At 36.2% G+C, this 20,500-nt stretch overlaps 1 protein-coding gene across 4 annotated transcripts; it reads right to left on the bottom strand.

The window, feature by feature from the left end:
- Nucleotides 1-5,105: 5,105 nt before the first annotated feature.
- On the bottom strand, nucleotides 5,106-10,919 carry LOC132187134 (uncharacterized membrane protein At1g16860-like). 4 transcript variants are annotated; one of them, XM_059601329.1, is made up of 7 exons: nucleotides 10,709-10,919; nucleotides 10,577-10,619; nucleotides 10,371-10,417; nucleotides 6,585-7,545; nucleotides 6,062-6,217; nucleotides 5,689-5,900; nucleotides 5,106-5,596 (listed from the first exon to the last, which is right to left on the bottom strand). In XM_059601329.1, exons 4-7 carry the CDS (start codon nucleotides 7,464-7,466, stop codon nucleotides 5,404-5,406), a joined length of 1,443 nt encoding a protein of 480 aa, XP_059457312.1. In that variant the 5' UTR covers nucleotides 7,467-7,545; nucleotides 10,371-10,417; nucleotides 10,577-10,619; nucleotides 10,709-10,919; the 3' UTR covers nucleotides 5,106-5,403. The 4 variants fall into 4 exon arrangements, with proteins under 4 accessions (XP_059457312.1, XP_059457313.1, XP_059457310.1 ...); XM_059601330.1 differs by having other exon boundaries at nucleotides 10,577-10,919; XM_059601327.1 differs by lacking the exon at nucleotides 10,371-10,417.
- Between the last annotated feature and the right edge of the window lie 9,581 nt (nucleotides 10,920-20,500).

Here is a 20,500-nt window from a genome sequence, read left to right as displayed (position 1 = left end):
TGCAAGAAAAGTTAGAGTGGCGTGCCATGAAGAAGGGAGTGGAGCGGCGACACCACCTTCAATACTTAAGAGCCCGTTTAGGATTACGTTTAAGAAGTAAAGTTTTTAAGTTAAAAGGAGATTTTAGGCAAAGTTTTTATTTTTAAGCTTTTACCAAAAGTGCTTTTTGGACTTTTGAAAACACTTTTAGTTTTTTTACCAAACGAGTACGTTTTTCTTCAAACGGACTTTTTTAGTATTAAAAGCACTTTTAAGTTCCTCAAACGCAATCCCAAATAGACCCTAAGTCAATAAAATATATATGTGAAAATAAAGGAAATAGATAGAGATTAAGAGCTTATTTAGGATTGTGTTTGAGAAATATGGTTTTTAAGTCAAAAAGAGCTTTTGGGCAAAAGTTAAAAGATAAAAGTGTCTTTTTTTTTCTTTTTTTTTTTGACTATTTTTAGGCTTTTTAGACCATTAAAATCGCTTTTAATTTGTTTTACCAAACGAGTATTTTTTTTTTCAAACGGACTTTTTGAGTGCTAAAAATATTTTTAAGTCCCTCAAACGCAATCCTAAACAAGCATGAAAGCATACCTGGCTTCTTCTTTTTCCCTTTAGCCAACCTTATATAGATGTGATCTTGGTTTTATTAGTAAGGCATTAGTAATTTATTTGGCTGATTGAGCCCCTTGATCACGTTGGGAGTTACCTTTTGCATTTACCGTCTGAATATCCTTGCCTTTAGTGAAGTAACCTTATTTAAGGTGATTTCTTTTAGGTGGGCGTTCATTTCCTTTTCTAGGAGAGTGATTTATGGTTTCATATTTATGGGAGATTTCGTTGCCTCTTCGGCGAGATGCGTGTGCCTCAAAAAATTGGGTTGTATGGATATTGATTGGGCTAGATGTTTATCTGACTGGTGAGGAATATAAGTCTCCATTCTAGTAGTCCATGTAATGCCCGAAAATTTGATAAGATTTTTAAAATCACCATTAATCAATTTTATAAAACACCTACCAATTTTATAAAAAACAGCATAAACATGTTCAGAAAAATCCAAATATTAATGGTAGCTTGCCTTTTATATATGTGTTTTATAAGGTTAAATTTTCCGACGAAGAAGGAAGAAGGAACACTTTGGTGGCATGCTCATAGTGACTGGTCACGTGCCACAATCCACGGTGCCATTGTGATCAAGCCGCCAAAGGGAACCTCTTATCCATATCATACGCAGCCCGATGGCGAACACGTGCTTGTACTCGGTGTGGTTTAACTAATGGCTAGTTATACTACTCATGAAGTTTCTCATATTTCCTTCAGAAAATTAGGTTAACTACTTTATTAGTACCTCGATTTACACATTTTTATTTTTTCCTCTCTATGTTTTCAAAACAGCCAAATGTGATGCCTCACCTATGAGAAAATGCAAAATTGATACCTCGTTAGTTTTTGTCAGTCTAAATTAACGGAATTCCACGTCATCGCCACGTATCACTCCAAAAATATGCTATGTGTCATAAAAATTAAAAATTAAAATAATAAAATAAACTAAACCTTAAAAGAAAGAAAAAAATTAAAAAGTTGAAAATTCTATGGGGTGGCCAGCCACCCCATTTTGGCCAATGGCCACCCCCATTTTGGCAGCCACCCCCAAGGGCCAAAAAGGGGTGGCCGAACCATCCCTTTGGGAGACTTGGAAAATTTGGCAGCCCCTGTTTGGGAGATTAGTGATTTCGATCCTGATATCATGACTCCCAAATCAGTAAGGATTTTCTTATCGTCTGCGATGACGACATCATCACCCAGAATACCATAATCCATAAACCTGCGGTTAGGATAAACCCTGTTGAGATCTCGAACGAGAATGTTAAATTAACTAGCGTTTGGATATGGATTTGAGCTCCAAAATAAACAAACCAAATCATTAGCCACTTTCTGCGGCATTCTACCCATATCAATCAATTCAATTATGTGGCCTAGTCTCAACAGATTGTCACAAAGGTAGATAAAGAAAGAGGTTTAGGACTAAGAGTGAAGCTAGATAAGCTGGCATAGTCGGTGAAAAAAATCACGAACGATTTTTCTACAATGTTTTCTTGACACTTTGGTGGATCCAGCAGGCTGATTGGAATGGGGGTGGTTCGGCCACCCCCAGACCGGCCTTGGGGATGGCTCAATTGGCTAAAATGGGGTGGCTGGCCACCCCATAGAATTTTCAACATTTTTTTTTTTTTTTGGTTTTTGTTTTATCATTATTATTATTATTATTTAATTATTTTTATTTTTATGACATGTGGCATATTTTAGGAGTGACACGTGGCAATGATGTGGAATTATGTTAATTTAGACTGACAAAAACTAACGAGGTATCGATTTTGTATTTTTCCATGAGTGAGGTATCACATTTGGCTGTTTTGAAAACATATGAAGGAAAAAATAAAAACGTGTAAACCGATATACTAATAAAGTAGTTAACCCAGAAAATTAAATATCAATTTTGGCTTTTATCTATTGACCGAACGTTCGGTCATGGACCACTAAACGTTCACAAAAACCTTAGCATTGAACGTTCTCCTAGGAACCACCGAACGTTCGAGGAAATACCCTAGAACCGTAGTACAACAATACACCGAACATTCAAGAATAGTACACCGAACATTCAATGATATCTGAAAAGTAAATTTAACCTATTAGCCATCTCTTCCACCCTTATCCACTAACCAACCCCTATATATACGCCCTCATTTGACCCTTCATACCACACCTAGCTTCCATGCTACACCCCACCCCAATTTTTGTGAGAGAAAGGAATCTTAGAGAGAGAAATTATTGATTTTCGCCTAAAAGCCATCATCTCCAAGGTAAGCTTTGAACCTCATTTCATTTTCATGATATGTGTGTTTTGCCCACATGATTTTACATGATTTATACAAGTTTTAAACATGCTTTAATAGTTTAATAGAGTTTCTCTTATTTTGAAATAAATGGTTTTCTTAAAATGTCATGCACACACCCTTGATTTTTAAGGTTTGGCACTTTAACATGGTTTAACATGTTTATGTTGAACATGCTTTAATAGTTTAATAGAATTTCTCTTATTTTGAAATAAATGGTTTTCTTAAAATGTCATGCACACACCCTTGATTTTTAAGGTTTGGCACTTTAACACGGTTTAACATGTTTATGTTGATTTATGGGTAGCTTCGATTAGAACAGAACATGGGTTACGAAGGAGTCATAGAGTTTTTGCATGCATTTTGTGCTCACCAAACGTAAACATTCGATCATCTTAAGACCAAACGATTGATGTCGAGACCGAACATTTGATAGTGTCTAGGTTTTATCGATGGTTTAGCATTACATGCATGACATAGGTTCTCCAAATATTATGAGTAACATTAGACTATGCTTCGCATGAGCCAGAAGATCTGAGATGTCGGAATCTAAGAATGAGATAAGTAAATACCATAAAAACAACGCGGTTTTGGTTGTTTTTTTTTTTTTAAAAAAAAAAAGAACTTTCTAATTTTTTTTCTTTAAAAAGCGGTTAGTGGTTATTAACGCCGTTTATGCAGTTAATCGCATAGGTGGTTAGCAGAGGCGGTTAATGAATTTTACTAACCGTCTTTTCACCCCTAGTTTAACAGTGTGTTAACTTATGTTGATTTTTTTAACCCTTAAGCTTTGACCCGATGAAAACTAGGCCATGCGGATTCAAAATGAGTTAAACGAAAGTCCATTATATTCGTATTGGAACCCTCTATCTGCTAGTATAATTTTAAAGAATTCTGCTTTTGAAAAAAATCCAGACTTTGTCTGGAGCAACTATTCAACCACCGAAAACGATTTTTTTTTGTATATCACTTTATTTCTAAAATTGGCATAAATATGTTTTTGGACATGAGTAAATTAAATTTAGTAAATAAGTGACTGACACAAGTGAATAAAAGCTTGAACCTTTTTAGAAAACCTCCATTTGTACAACAATGGCAAAAGGGGAAGCTTCAATGGTGGAGGTTTTCTAAAAAGCTTGGAGCTTCACATCAAGAGAGAGGAAGCTCTAGGCTTTGTATATGTCTCTCTTAAAACAAAGGAGAAGCAAGAACCTCAAGGTTCTCGTGTTTGGTTTTCCCAAATGACCTAATGAGCATCTTGTTCTATTTATAGAAAAGAAAAAGGGAAAAACTGAAATTTTGTGAAAAAAAAAAAGAAATCAAATCAGGCCGTGTCTTTTGGCCATAACTTTTGATCTCAAGCTCAAAATGATGCAAACTCAGTAGTGTTGGAAACCTCATTCCCAGATGCAAACTTTGTCTCTCTCAAGCTTCTTTAAATGCGGACGTTTGCTATGTCAAAAATGGCTCACAACTTTCGAAAACACTGCAGTTTCGTCATGACGAAAATCCTACTAACTTACTGCCTAATTTCGTTGGAAACTCATCATGACGTCTAGAAATAGCCTAGGGAAGTTAGAACTCCGTCATGACGTCCGAAACTATCGTAGATGATGTCACGACTTCCAAGAGACCCCGAGGTGATGTCGATCTCTCTGGAACACAATAGCATCAAAAAGTCGAACTCTATTTCAATGGAAAGATTATTAGAATGTAAAACAGATAATATATGATCAATGGATTTCTTCATTCTATCTCGGGTAAAATATGCCATAAGACGCATTTAAAATGTTCAATCTAAAAGAACTCTAATCCAACAAACCCAATTTTCATTCTATTTTTGTGATCTATTTAACGTATTAATTATTAATTAATGAATGTAGTGCAGTGCATACAATGTTAAATTTCCATATGATGTGGCCAATAATATATTGATAACTAACAAGTAGGATGCACACTTAATTACAGAAGAGAAATATAACAATGTCTTTTAAGGCAATTTTGAGAAGGTATGCCAAAGAGCAGAAAGTTACAGTCTCTCTATCCCTCCCTAATACTACACCCTCATTTCAGAATGTTGATGAAATAGTACCCATCAGCTCTTGGATTAACTTCAATTAAAAAAACTGATGAACACTAATCCAATGGAATGATGGTATGGTATTTAGCATTTAGAACTAGCATTACTGATGCAAGTAGAGTTCCAAGGTCACAAATCAACTCTTGAATCAAACATTTTCCTTTGATTAACATAAGCAGTCTGTTCAAACCTGTAAAACTTGTCACTACATCAAGCCACGCCCATTGCAAAAGCTTTGTTTTTCCAAACCCTAGGAAAATAATGGAACAAAAATTCCGGAAAGCTATACACCATGCTAAAAAGGTTGAAAAAGAAAAAAGCACCATGTCATCTTGATCAACACACTTACCACCACTTTTCAACACCATCATCAATTCTGATACTGGGAACAAGATATTTTCACAAAAGAGCCAAATGCTCTATCTCTCTCTCTCTCTCTCTCTAAACAGGTATGACATCAATTTTTGAAGTATCTTCGAATCTCAAAACAATACCCTCAAGGCTAGCAGGAAAGATACACTGGCCCCACTGGCATCCAGTTGTTAATGGCTCAGGTGGAGGGACAATCATAAGCACATTATCATTTCTCTGAACAACTCCCATCACACTAACCGTGCTCCCTTCTTTGATGTACCTACAAAAACAACAGTAAAAGATTTTACAAGATTTCATCAAACAAATGATCTTAGGTGAGCTAAATTCTTGGATATAAAAATGAGTTTTTACCCTTCTTTCAACCGCATTATACGATCATCACTTGAAAGGTTCCTCTCTCCCAACCATCGAACAAAATCAGGAGACAAGTCTTTGTTTTCTGGGTTAACATCAATAACAACAGAGTCATCAACATACGGAGTCACCCTTGCGCCATAGCCAGTCTTGACCAATGCTCTTAACCCAGACTGGAAATCAGAGATGTAGAAGTCCGCCACATGCCTCTGTAAAACAACATAAACAGAAGATTCAAGATAAACAATTAAAATAAGTTGGTAAAGCCGATGAACACAAGGTGGAAACATAGCTTGTTAAGGCAAAAAAGGCAAGCTGATCTGAGTCCCCGTGTAAAACGATGATAAAGGTAACATTTTCTGTTACTCACCTCAGATGATCTGAGTCCCCATGTAAAACGACGATGTGTAGAATTGGCTGGCTTAGAATCCCATCCTCGGTACTCATATAAACTGGTAGATGTATAGACACATCTAGGAACTTTCCGAAAGGATGACTCGAGCGGTACATTACCACAGGTAACCACCTTCAGAATAACAAAACAAGACATCAAACTTTCTCATGTGTCATTTGAGTGTGTGCAAAAAATTAACATTAACTAGAGGATGACCTTGCTCATGGGGAAAAACCTACCAAGCCATAAAAGCCATGTACATCATTATATCCATTGCACAAAATTCAGATTTCTGCAGCCAATTAATGCCCACTTATCACCCTCCCTCTCCTCTCCACACACACACACACACACACACACGAAGACAAACAAACAAAATACTGGAAAAAAGAAAGATAGAAAATCTGAATTCATACAAGTATATATCTCAAACATTAAACAATGCAACCATAGCATACAAAGATATAAATATCAGATCAACAATTCTTAAATTGCATACCCCAGAAACCTTCACATATTGCCCATTTTTTGCAGTTCTCAGTTCAGCATCGGGATAACGAGAAATGAAACCTGTGATAGCTCTTCTTCCCCAACAAGTATTCCAAATGAATAATGCAGCAACTGTGCCAAAAAGAATTATTACAACAATGAGCAGAATCGCATTGTGGACTGCTCCAAGAATAAAACCACCAGCAATGAACCCCATCACAAATATCAGAATCACAGACCACAGTATTGGCTTTGGGAAGTTTCTTCTGAAGGAATATTCATCATCTTGGCTAAGAGTAGTCACTGATGGGTTGTGAGCGACAGAAGAACCATGTATTTTGACTGATCCCATTGATTCCAAAGGACCAGAGACCTTTCTTGGGGCCCCAGATGAATTTAGTGGACCGGAAGAAATGGGCCCAGATGTAATAAGACCTGTTGCAGGAAGAACTGGTGGGATAGGGCCAGAATTTTGGCGTGTCACTCCACCAGATTGGGGACCAGATGTCTTCTTCACAGGGTCACCATGCTTATTAAGTGGCCCAGAATTTGATTTCTTTAATGAAGCTGAGCCAGACATGCCTGAAGATACAGGACCTGATGTATACCCAGCCCGAGCTGCTGCACTAGCCATGATGGGTCCTGAATGCGTTGCCGCACCTCCAAAAGATGCAGTCCTTGATGTGCTATTTAACTGTCCAGATTTCCTAGACTTAGAGCCATCCATAGGGATATCAAACATTTTACCCAGTTCCCCAGACTTCTTGATATCACCACCAGTATAGGGCATAGCAGTTGAACTCATCGTAGGAGTCCTTTCTTTTGGCTGCTCAGGCCGGCCTGAGACATAGAGGCCATTGCTGAGCTGATGAGATGGGAATCGGGAACCCATCAAGCTCCTTTAAGAGACCCAAAAGAAGCCACACAATAAACACAACCACCAGTATGCTGAAGTAATATTCGAAGCCTTACTGCAAAGAAAGGAAAAATAAAAACAAATTTTAGAATGAAAACTTTGAGATTGTCAAGAACCAAGTACCAGGAGTAAAATCTTAATTTACACAACTAAACTTGAATTTAAGGAGAAAAGGGACTAAAGTACATGTACAAGGCCACTATTTTTCAGTCACTATCAGAATTTTTCAATCAAACCAAAACATAAGTGGTCTGACAACAATCCACAGATGCCAGCTCTGAGTAAATAGTGACATATATCAAGGTTTCAAACAAACTAGTAAAACCACCAAATGAAGAATATCAATAAATCATAATGGAAACAACTTGGGAACGTAATACAGTTAAAGCAGAAAATAAATATACAAACAACGTATTGGAACAATAAATGATGTTTGAGAGAGTTAACAATAAGATCAAAAGAACCCTAACAGCATAACTAAGTAAATAGGCTGTCATACAATCCAATAATGTTTTTTTTTTGATAAGTCAAACAATCCAATAATGTTAGCATGAACTGTAGTCAGTTTTGGCAGGTGAGTGAAGCTAGGGGTGGGCAACAGACCTGGTTAACGCCTACCGACCCACCACCGCCCGCCTACCAACCGCCACCTACAAGGGCGGATCGGTAGGCAGAAGAAAAATAAGATTTCTGACTTTGTTGGGTCAGAAGGCGGAAGAGGGTAAGGATTTTTCGGTTTTCTGACCCAACCCAACAATGCAAAAAGGTTGAAATTATTCATTCAAACGGTGTTGTTTTGTAGCACCAAAAAGCGACATTGTTTGGTATGGGTATAAATTCATCGCTTGAAGAAGCCTGAGAAACCCTACGCCCCACAATTCATTCGTCTGTCCCTTCATCTCCCAACACCCCATTTGCTTGTCCCTTCGTCTCCCACTCTCCCTCCATGGCGTCTATACAAAATCCTATCCCATGAAAACCTGCTCTACATTTAACGCCATGGAAACTGTAAATAAAGGGCCTGAAGTGCGCTATTTTCAATTTTCATCCTCATTTTCTATCATTGCTGCATTGTAGTCAACATTCATAGCTTCCATTTTATGACCAAAGCTTAGGGTTTTGTTGATTGTATTGGTGCAAAATCAAAGGTGATTGATTGGGGCTTGCAGTTTCACTATGCTTCAGTGTTGAATTCTTCTATTGTGAATGATTAGAGATTTGGGTTATTGTTTAGGAATACTTTTTCTGTTCGTTTGTGTAAAATTTCTTTTGGGTTGAGGACTTGGATGGTTGAAATTTGGGATGGGTTGATTCTCAAATTTTTCATCCATTTGTTTTTTCTATATCTATGTGAGCCCAAATCTGCTCCACCTTAAGAATTTTTCAGTCACTGACTTAGCAGTGGCGAAAAGAGTCAAAAATACCCACTGACAGAAGAAACTCGGTGGTATTTCTGACTCTTCTGACAAACTCGGTGGTGGAAACAGAATACCTATTTCAGCCACCGAGTTCACGGACACCCAGCATAAGTGAAGCTGGGAAAATAATAGATAACATATCAAATCTCATGTTCTACATATTTTTGACTAAAAAAAATGGCAAAACTCAGCTCATCTAAGTCAAACAACTGAAGGTTCTTTGCTTTCTCAGGGACAAAAGAATTTTCTTGTCCATTCTTACAATAGAACAGTTGAAAATCCATAAAATGATTTTTAACTCCAAAACTTCCTAGGACAGCTCATAATATAGAAAAGCGGCATCAACCAAAACCAGAACACTCATAACTCAAAAACACCAAATCACCAAACAAACCAACTAACTCCTTATTGCACATCAAGGGGCAGGGATGAGAGTAAATCAAAACTCACAAAAGCATATGTCTTTTGAGAGACCAGCCATCCAAAGAACCATTTTTGAAGCATAGATCAAAGAAATACAGATCAATGAAAACACCTTTTTGCTTTTACATTTATTAGTAGAACCATTTTTGAAGCACAGATCAAAGAAATAAAGGCCAATGAAAACACCTTTTTGCTTTTACATTTATTAGTCTTCTCATTTAGTTTGGATTGGCAAGATTTGAAACTAAGACCAATGCCCTAGAAATTGAGCCAAAGCCCACGTGGCATACCCTTTACACCATTTTGAACAAAATTCAAGAAAATGCAAATCTAAAGCCAAATAGACTCGGAGGATAAATGACCCAGGTGGAACTCATGGGAAGAAAAAGTATCAGAATCATCCAGTCACAAGAAGGATCCTGAAACAATACAATTTAAGGAGAAGAAATAATAGCCCAAACCCATATAAATTGGATTCCAAAACGTTGGATCAAAGCAAGATTTCAGAAATAAAGACCTCAGTATAGATGAAATTTATGATTCAAAGGATCCAAAGAAATATATAGTTTCCAGACATCTACCATCCACAAAAGAAAAACTCAAGCTCGAATCAGATAAATAAAGCACATATCACATCACCATTTTGTACAAACGAAGGGAATTGAAGGACTAGTACAGTAAGTAGAAACTCCAAGATCTGAGAGTTCATTTGAAAGGATGTTTTGGTTTAATTGATTCCCAAATAAAAAATAAAAAAATTCAAAACTTGTTTTATGTAACCTTTTCATACATTTTGCGATCAAACAAGAATACTAACACCAAGGAAAATTGCCCACACTTCAAAAGGATATAAATATGAAAGATCTTCTATATTTAGAAAGGTTTCAACCATAACATCCTCAGACATCTAGCTATCAACTAAAGACCAAGATAGATACAGCATTCCCACAACCTCATTCTGACCAAAAGACCAGATATAAGGAAGATCTGAATTGTTAAAAAAAGAAAAAGAAGAGAGAGAGAGAGAGAGAGAGATTACACAGGACTTAAGCTTCTTTTGGATCTGAGAAACATAAATAATGAGAGCTGAACGATGAACAAAAAATTAAAATCACTTCCTTGATCTTACGTTTTCTAAGCAACCCAACATACTATAAAGGAAAAGGTGATGACCCATATATATGATCCACATTAAATTTCAGAAAAAGAAGTTATAAGGGACAAAATCAAAGGAACAAGGCATACCCAGATCAGCATTTTGAGCAACAAGCAAGGGAATGGGGAAGATCTACACAGATAAGCAGAGTAAGCAAAGGGTTCTGAGAGTTGAATCTGAGGAGGAGAGGGCCTGAATGGTGATAAAAAGAGATGGTATACCTGAAAAAGAAGTAGAATGAATGGAAATGTTGAAGTTAGTAGTAGTGGTGGAAGTTGTGATTCTGCTGGTGACACTGAGATCCCATCTCCATAGCAGTAGCCATCTCTCTTTCTCTCTCTCTCCAAGGTTTTGTTTTCTCTTTCTCTCTCTTCAAACAGCCGCAACAACGGGTGGGTTGTCTCGTCCCGCAAAAATCCACCAAACTCAGCAAAAAATAATATTTTTAACTTAAAAAATTAGCTTGCTGCTTCGACGGTCTCTCTTCTGTCGCTTTCTTTTTCTTTTTTTTTTTAATTTTCTTTTCTTGTGTCTTTGGTCAGATCTGTTTTTTTTTTTCCTTTTCTTCCGTAAGTGTACTAAGTGATGGATGGTTCAATGGTAGCACGAAGAGGCGGTGAGAGTTTTAAATCCCATCAATCAATATCATGCCTTATGGACTTATATATATATATATAAAATTAAGGGAAAGAATAGAAATCCCCCTTTAAACTATAAGGAAATTTACAATTGAAGCAATATTTTCTTTAAATTATCAGAAAATTGATATGTACCCCTTTTGTCTTTTTTTTTTTTTTTTGAATGGTACCCCTTTTGTCTTATAAAAAGACATAAATAGTCTTATAATTAAAAATATTAAAAAAAAAAAATTTTGGCTAGCGTGCATCAACTGTTCATGCACACCAGCATTTCCTGTATCATGACTCTTAGTGGTCTGGTGTCGTGGGTCACCATTTTCTTTTTAGAGCCCCTATGATTCAAACCATATGTAAAACATTACTTTTGTTGCACCCAATCAACATGTGACACATCATCATTTTTAGAAAATTGCAAAAAACCAAAATAAGAACAAACACAATAAATCAAAGTGAAAAAAATACTAAAAATACCCTTGGCTACCAAACTCAATAGACCCACAGCCGGCGTGGGTTTGGCCCCTAGCCGTGGGTCTAGCCAGACCCACGGGGTGGATCTGACAATGGCAAGACCCACCCCGTGGATCTCGACCAGACCCATGGCGTGGGTTTGGCGAGGGCGAGACCCACTAGCCTGGGTCTCGCCAGTCATGACCCATAGGTTTGGCCAGTGTGACTCGCCTCAAAACCTACCGTGACCCGCAGAAATTCGCCATAAAACTTGATTTTAATGCCCCAAAACTCGTTTCTAATACCTTAAAACCCGTTTTTAATGCTCAAAATTCGTTTATAATACCTCGAAACTTGTTTTTGGATTTAAATATAAAACCTAGATATAGAAAGGGGATTGTCCTTTAAAATTTTGTCGTAAAGGCGGCAGTGCTAATGGCCGATTACGGCGTGGGTGGCCAGACCCACGCCGTGGGACTGGCGAAACCCACGACAGACCCACGCCGTGGATCTGGCCAGCTTCACGAAGGGGCCAGACCCCTTCCACAAGTTCTTCAGCTTTTTCGTTTTTTCTTTCTCAAAAATCTAGTGTATTTGGGCTTAGATTAGTTTGGTGAAATTTTTGAGTTTTTTCTTAGGTGTCAGCTAGGGATTGGGGGCTGTAAAACAGAGGTTTTAAGGATGGTCTTGACCAAAGTTTTCTCCTTTTTTTTTTTTTTTTCTTTTTTTTTTCAAAATTTTTTATGAAGGGTATTTATTTACGTCATTTTTTGTATGGAGCTATATTGTAATTAATAGTTCATTTTTTGTATGCCTTAATTGACATTTAGTGAGGAACATTACAAATTGCCTAATAATTTAAAGAGATATATGTACTTTTTTCTTTAAAAGAAAATAATACTAAAAACACACTTTTATCTTATTAATAGTTCACTATGCTAAAAATGGCATTGTCAAATCAACCGTTGTTTAAATAGAGAGAGAGAGAGAGAGAGGTGAATTGGTAGTGACACAAGAATATAATAGGATAAAAGTGGGTTAAAAGTGTGAAATCTAGCATTTCTAAACATTTAAAAAAAAAAAAAAAAAAAAAAAAAGGGTGCTATTTGTCATCCCCCATTCTACTCCCATTTTATTGGGTCCTACTGCATTAGCTCTTTCTTTTTTAAAAATGAAAATATAAATTGTAATATGGGACAACTAGAATTTGTCAAAAAAGAAAAAAGAAAAAGAAATCATGCCTTTTGGACAAGTTTTGGTACTATCAATAAAAAAAAAAAAAAATGCGACATACTATTATTTTATTCTTCTAAAATTGAAGTGGTTTTTAAAATCATCATCGAATCAAAATTTAATATTAATCCATCACAAATTCAATGGTGAATTTAAAAATCACATTAATTTTGAAAAAAAAAAATGGTATAATGCTAGAAACCACACTTTTATTTAATTATTATTTTATCATGTTGACATGGCCGTGTTAATGAATTATTATTATTATTATTATTATTATTAGGATAGAGTCCTCTTAACCCTCTCAAACTACCACCCCAATGACAATATCCCCTTAAACTATCAATTGCAACAATTTACCCCTCAAACTACCAAAACAATGACGATATACCACTAATGCTAGTAAAATGACAAAATTACCCTTACTAAAATTAAAAAATAAAATAAAAAACTAAAATTTTTAAGGGGTGTCGGACCACCCCTAGGTAACTGGGGATGGTCCAGCCATCCACCAGGGGGTGGATCGGCCTCCCCGAGCCATTTCCGAGGGTGGCCAAAGCCACCCACATGGCCCTTGAGGGTGGTTCGGCCACCCCCAAAGGCAAAACTTTGATTTTATTTTTTATTTTTTTCTTTTCATTTGGCCCTTGGGGGGTGTTCGGCCACCCCCCCAAAGGGCCATAGGGTGGCTTCGGCCACCCCAGACCAACCAGTCTAGGGTGGTCGAAGCCACCTCAGGTGTGGCCAGCCACCCAGTTTTATTTTTTTCTCTTTTTATTTTTTTTCATTTTTTCTATTTCTTTTACAGTAAAATTTTTCTTTAGAAAAAATTTATTGGGATATTTTTGTCTTACTAAAATTTATATAGGAATAATTTTGTTATTTTATTAGCATTGAGGGTACATTGTCATTGTTTTGGTAATTTTGAGGATACATTGTTGCAATTAATAGTTTGAGGAGAGATTGTCATTAAGGTGGTAACCCTTATTAAGTTATCATTATTATTATTATTATTTTTTTTGAGAAAAACATAACATTTCATTCAATAATACCACAAGCATAAAGCTTTTACATCACAGAGCAAAGCTCTGAAGCAACCATAGCATAAAGCTATAAGATTAGCAGGTTTAGTACAAGATTCGAGATCAATCCACTAACCCATGACTAAAATCATATTTAATACTAGATCTGTGACAGACAGACTCAACCAAATGCATGGATAACAATTATTCCTCGACCCTGAGAGCGTAAAGACTCTCATACCGAAACTCTTCCTCATCGACCCGAAAGCGAGGAAAATGATCACATCCACAACCCAAAGGCCTGGACCAAAACAAATTAATCCGAAGGCGACATAGATCGAGTGAGAGGGGAAAGAGCCTTATTACAAACCGAACAAAACATAGAAATTAAACGATACAGGGAAAAAACACACACCAAAACACAAATATATCTTAAAGAAGCAACATAATATGAAAATAAAACAAGAAAAAAACAGCACACTCCGATCACGCACACACCGGGAACCGAAAACCGAAGGGGCGTTGGAAGCTCATCGCGGTGGGGACGCGTCGAAAGGCCCAACAGTGGACGGTGGGCTGCGAACAGGCGCGGAGAAGACCGGCAAAGCAGGACCTGAAAACAACCATAAACACAAAAAAAAAAAAAAAAAAACCACCGGGGAAAATGAGCACAAAGTGGGAAGACGGTAGCCGGAAGGGAGCCGAACCCGTGCAGGCCGGAAACCGCCGCATAAGGGGCGTGGGAGCTCGACGCGGTGGGAACGCATGAAAGAAAACCCTAATAGCGGGCAGCGAAGCGGCGACACAAGTCGGGGACGACCACAGACAAAATCCAAACCCACAATAAGCCAAAACAAGGCCAAGGAGCCCGCTGTAGAAAATTAAGGCGGGGGAATAAAAACGGTAGGGAATGGGCAAAAACGGAGAAAAACGGAGGGGGAAAGGAGCGGCAAGGAAGGGGGAGAAATGAGGCACCGGGGCTAGGGCATTAGGTAAATAGTTAGCACCGGAGCGAGGAGGACGAGGGGAGGAGGGAGGCTGCCAAACGGCCAACCCTCCTCCCCTATATGACTGAAGGGTTTCGCTTTTCTCTCTGACGGCTAGAGAGAAAAGAGACGGCTAGGGTTTATGAGTTCTTGATTTTTTTTTTCTAGTTATTATTATTATAATGTCATTTCAACTAAAAATAAGTTTTTGTTTTATTAAAAAAGTAAAATAAAAACAAAACAGAGAGTGCGTGGCCCACCCCTCTTCCATTCAAGTGGTGGCCGCAGTTGCACGAGCCACCCTAAACTCTACTTCTCCCCATTTGTCATTTTGTACCTTTCAGGTTTTTTTAAGTTTTTTTTTTTAATCCTGTAAAAAAAAAAAAAAAAATTAACTAAGGTGGCAAAATGCTTACATAGCATTAACACGTACGAAATTTAAGCCAAAAGGAGTGAAGTGAAAAACACACACAAAAAAAAAAAGGAATTAAAAATCAAGAGAATAAATTAAAATTGCGCAATTATTTGGGGAGTAAATTTATTTTGTTGGTAAATGTAATTTCGCATATGTAAAGAAGAATGTAAATTTAGCTTGTGGTAAAATGTTTTATAGGTTGCAGCAGTTTGGTGGGTTGTTATTTGTTAAAGGACTAATGATGGCCCAAAAAAAAAGGAAGAGACTCATGGGGTACCACAGCATATGATAAAAGTATTTTGAATGCACCAACCACCTTTGCTCTCATTTTAGATGCCAATTTGAATTCTACAACTTTTTGAGACACAAACATTTTTTTTTTTCCCCTAAGCAAAAATGGTGGAGTGAGAGGTCAATTGTAGCTATCCTACTTGGGCGTGACCATAGTAAAACCAACCCGCTGGGCGCCGCTCAGGAGGGGCCTAGATGGTGGGAACGGGATGAGCTCTTTCAAGACCGACCGAACTATAACTTAGCACCCACCCCACCAGAGCATCAATGAGACTCAAGGTGGTTAACACTAATAGGCTAAAGAATTCCTATTGCGAGAGTTGAACTCATGCCTTTAGTGTATGCCCAATCTCATGGAGATTCCCTTGAGATCATTGAATTACCACCATTGGTGGTGAGACACAAACATTTTAGCATTGCCATTGTATTACCCTACTTACCAATGGAATAAGGGAATCACAACACCTAGTTGTCTTAATAATTTGCGTAATTAACTTGAAAGAATTCATATATGATTTACTCGAATAGGTAATTAGACAGTCTAAAATTTATTTAGGCAAGTGAGTTTCATCTTAACTTTCTCACATTAGTTAGCCAAATTGCTAACAATTGGGGTAGTTAATTATTGTGAATCCTCATTAGATGTGTAAATTGTTTGTTTTATAATTTAATTTAGGGAAAAATATAAAAAAGCCTCATAAACTACCAACTATTTTTGAAATAGCCCAATGAAGTTTAAAAGTGTGTTAAAGCGATACATCAAACTAACAAAGTGTGTCAAAAATGCCACATTTTTTTTTATTATATTCCTATAATACGCTTATTCTCTTAAAAACTGAAATGCAAAATTTAAAAAATTTAAAACTAAAAACTTTTTTTTTATTTTTTATTTTTTTTAAAAAAAAAAAAGAAGAAGAAGAAAGGAAAGGGGTTGGCTGCCCCCTTTCCTTTTAAAAAAATCAGAAAATTAATTTTTTAGTTTAATATATTTATATTTTATTATTAAGAATGACATGTGCCACCATTTTATTGGCATTGAAGTGACATTTAACAAAATTTGTCAAATGTTTTAACGGAATTTGATTTTTTTTCTTAAAAAAATAGTTTAGTTTAGTTTAGTTTAGTTTTTTTTTTTTTTTAGATTTTAAGTGAATAAGAGTATTATATGAATATAATAATAAAAAGTGGCATTTTTGGCACACTTTTGTAGTTTGATATACTACTTTAGCACACTTTAAACTTGATAGAGCTATTTTAAAAACCGTTGTTAGTTTAGTGGACTTTTTTTCTTTTTCTTTTTTTATTATTTATTTTTTCCCTTTGAAAAAAAAAATGGAACAAATGATATAATAGCATTTCATTACATGGTAGATGGATGCTTGAGATAGTCTACTTTTATGATTAAAAAAGGGTATGTATTGGGGAAGATTGCAAGGTATCCTTAGCCTCAAGTAGAGAACACGATATCCAAAAATAATAATTACTCTCTAATTCTTTATTGCTTCTACCACAATACGAGTTTTTCTTCAGCAATCATCCAATGGGAGCCTTGGTTGACAATACTACGGTTAGAATGGCAAAACCATTATTATTATTTCAATTTGATGCCTCCTCATTTAAGAAACACTCACCTCTCATTTTTATTTGATTTTCTTTTTTTATTAGGGCTATTTAATAGACTGTTATACTACTGTCATACAATTTAATAATGCCGCAAAGCAAATCAGTCATTAGATTAATACTTGTTAATAAATAAATAAGTGTTGATTTTTATTACTACGTAATTTTAGTTGTATGACAGTCGTATAACATTTTACTAAATAAAATTACTTTATTAAAATATGAGTAATGCTATTTAGTAGACTATTATATGGGTGTCATACAATTTGATGATGTGACAGTAAAAATCAACTTCTTATATAACAACCATATAACAGATTACTAAGCGTGCATTTGGAATTACGATTTCACAAGAATAATATGTATTTTTTAAAAACATCTCAAAACGTAAAGAGTTTGGCATTGCGATTTAAAAAGTAATTAAAGACTGTTTGAGATTGCTTTTGAGAAATAGAGCTTTTAAGTCAAAAAGAGCTTTTTAGCAAAAGCTTTATTTGTAAGTTTTTTCCAAAAGTGCGTTTTGATCATTTTTAGACTTTTTAAACTCTTAAAAGCACTTTTAATGTTTTTATCAAATGAGTATTTTTTTCTTCAAATGAATTTTTTGAGTGTTAAAAGCAATTTTAGGCCTCTTAAACGCAATTCCAAACATACTCTTAATCTAAAATAGGAAGAAAAAAAAAATCTGCGATTTCTATAAATAGGTTAGGAGATGCTTATTTGAAAAAAGCGTGAATTTAAATCCAAATCAATATTTTGCATAACAAATATTTGATAAAAAAAAATACATTTTAACATATTTTACCAAACGCCTTTGAAATTGGAAAGGGGAAGGCAATTATATAATATTTTGTTGTATATATTAGGTTGCACCCAACATTCAATGATGAAATTATTTCCACTTACATGTTGTTGAATTATTGATTGTATAATAACATTTGTTAATTTGTGTTGCTTATAAGGTTTATAATAACATGAAGTAATTTGAAAGAAGTATCACTTGCTCATCCTCATACCACACAGATTTTACTATTATTACATGTCTAGAGTGGTTGAATTGTGCAGCATGGATGATTGGATCCTTCAATTGTAGTGCAAGTCTGAGTCAATTGTAGGAGGAGTCCTTCCAGTTTCAATTGTGGTACGTTAGGAGTATTGAGTTTGTTTTACATTAGGATTAATACATACAGAAGTTTATTCTTAAACCCGGAGGTCCGAACCTACCCAAAAATTATTCGGGCCGGGTTAGTATATTCGGGTTTGTGGGTTTATGGTTCTATTTTCCAAAGATGCCCTGTGAAGGTATCAGTACCTTAGACGTGGCTTTTATGTCATTGTTGCTTTGTGTTTTGATGTGCAATGACAACAAAGTCAAAATTAGGGATGTCAAAAATTATCGGGAAATCGGAACCAGAACCGGAAAACAAGGAAACCGGGAAATCGGGGTCCCGGTTCCGGTTTGAAAAATCCAAAAACTGGGTACCCCGGTTCCGGTACCGGTTTTTGGTACCCGGTTTTTATCGGGAATACTAGAACCGGGTTTCCATTTTATTTCATAATATATATATATTTTCTACACTTAGGTTTAGGTTTAGGGTATTTTAAAAAATTAAAATTTTATTTCTAAGGCCCAAATAGGCAAAAACATTGATTTTTTAGGATTTTTGGACTTTTTTAGGTTTATTTTTTAATTATTTGGAACAATCACAACAAAGCCCTTTAATTTAGACAAAGAAACTAATAGATTTTTAAAAAAATTGGCCAACTCATGAAAAAAAAAAAATGGCTTATTTTAGGCCCAATACCTAAAATAAGCCCAAAAACCAATTTTTTAAAAAAACCGGTTACCGGACCGGGTAAAACCGAAACCGGCCGGTTTCTCAAAATTGAGAACCGGGGTACCCTGGTTCAGGTTCAGGTTTTGGCAAAAAACCAGGAAACCGGACCGGGTTGACACCCCTAACCAAAATGGGACGCAAATTGTCATCATCATGCAACTCCATATAAAGGTTCAGAATTGAAACAATAACTATCCATGGTGCTTACAAAATATGCGCCGATAATAATAAAAATGTGATGGCAACCATCTTGTGCGCCGAGATTTTCTTTTTCCGACACGACATAACAAGTGCAAGTAACTATGCCTGCTCTTTTTTTTTTTAATTTTTTAATTTTTAATTTTTATTTTTTTAAGGGTAAATATATTATAAATTTCTGAGTCACGCGCCAAAATTGTAAAATTCCTAGTTGCAAATTTTTACTCCCTTGGTCAATCAAAAATGCAAAAAAAAAATCGTACCGTTAGATTTTCCCCTAAATGTTTAATGCTCGTCAGTCCCGAACTAAACGCACTGTATTACCATGTCAGCATATTAATTTTTTATTAATTTAATTTAAAAATTAAATCTAAAAAAAAAAAAAAAAAATTGAAGGGGTGGCCGGAAAGCCACCCTCAACCCCTATGGGGTGGCTTGCGGCCACTTCCAAGGGGCAGTGTAGTGTCCCAAATAATTAACTAAGCTTAGGTAAATGGTTAATTTAGGTTTTGGGTCACTAGGAACAGCTGTAAGGGCAATTTGGGTATTTTGGACTTTTTGACTCTACGTACGCCCATCAGTACCGGACGTACGCTCCTGTCGTTAGTAGATGACGTATGCGAGGGGACCACCGTACACACTCCTACAAAAAGTACAAGGATGTACGCCTGGGGACCACCCGAACATACGTTACTTTTTGGAAAACCTCTGGATAATACCTGGACGTACGTTACAGTCTTTGGACCGCTGTGTAAATAGTATCGGATGTACGACCCAGTAGTAACGGACATCCGCTACTTTTCAGAATAGTTGGTAATGCTCTCTGTTTTTTCTCACATATAAATACCCCTATAGCCTCACCCTTTTTTTGTTCAAAGTTGCCCATAGGCTCTTAGAAACCCTTTGTGAGTGTGAGTTTTGTGAGTTTGAGAGTTTGGTGGAGAAGGAGGTGATCCTTTCGCTTCAAGGAGGTAATATCCCTAAGCCTAACTCGTTCCTTAGTTGTTATGCTGCTTAAATGCTTTCATAGATAGCTTAGCTATAGTTTTGAGTATGTTGTTTCTCTTTAAGCCTTTACTTGAGTCAAATTATTATTTCGTCTCTGGCAATGGGTTTTTCCGCATGGAGGTATCATTTTGAGATAGGAAGTTTTAGAAAGCCTTTGGTAGCCTTAGAAATTGGTTTGGGAGAATAGGAAGACGCATGGACAAAATAAGGTTCCACTTGAAACCTTTTGGGCAGACGTAAGGCTTCAAGCCCGGACGTACGGTCATAAGCGTTACAGGGAACGCTATTTTGGCCAGCCATCCGATAACTCATGTTTT

Source organism: Corylus avellana, chromosome ca7 (genome assembly GCF_901000735.1).
Source record: "Corylus avellana chromosome ca7, CavTom2PMs-1.0".
Classification (NCBI taxonomy): domain Eukaryota; kingdom Viridiplantae; phylum Streptophyta; class Magnoliopsida; order Fagales; family Betulaceae; genus Corylus; species Corylus avellana.
Note: the sequence above shows the minus strand (reverse complement) of the source record. Positions and strands in the feature narration are given on the sequence as shown.

What these genes read in the sequence shown, in the direction of transcription:
- LOC132187134 (XM_059601330.1), bottom strand. Translation starts at nt 7,466, where the DNA reads ATGGGTTCCCGATTCCCATCTCATCAGCTCAGCAATGGCCTCTATGTC. An exon ending in GGGGACTCAGATCATCTGAG is followed by an intron (nt 5,901 to 6,061) that starts GTGAGTAACAGA and finishes GTTGTTTTACAG; the next exon opens with AGGCATGTGGCGGACTTCTA. An exon ending in ATAATGCGGTTGAAAGAAGG is followed by an intron (nt 5,597 to 5,688) that starts GTAAAAACTCAT and finishes TTGTTTTTGTAG; the next exon opens with GTACATCAAAGAAGGGAGCA.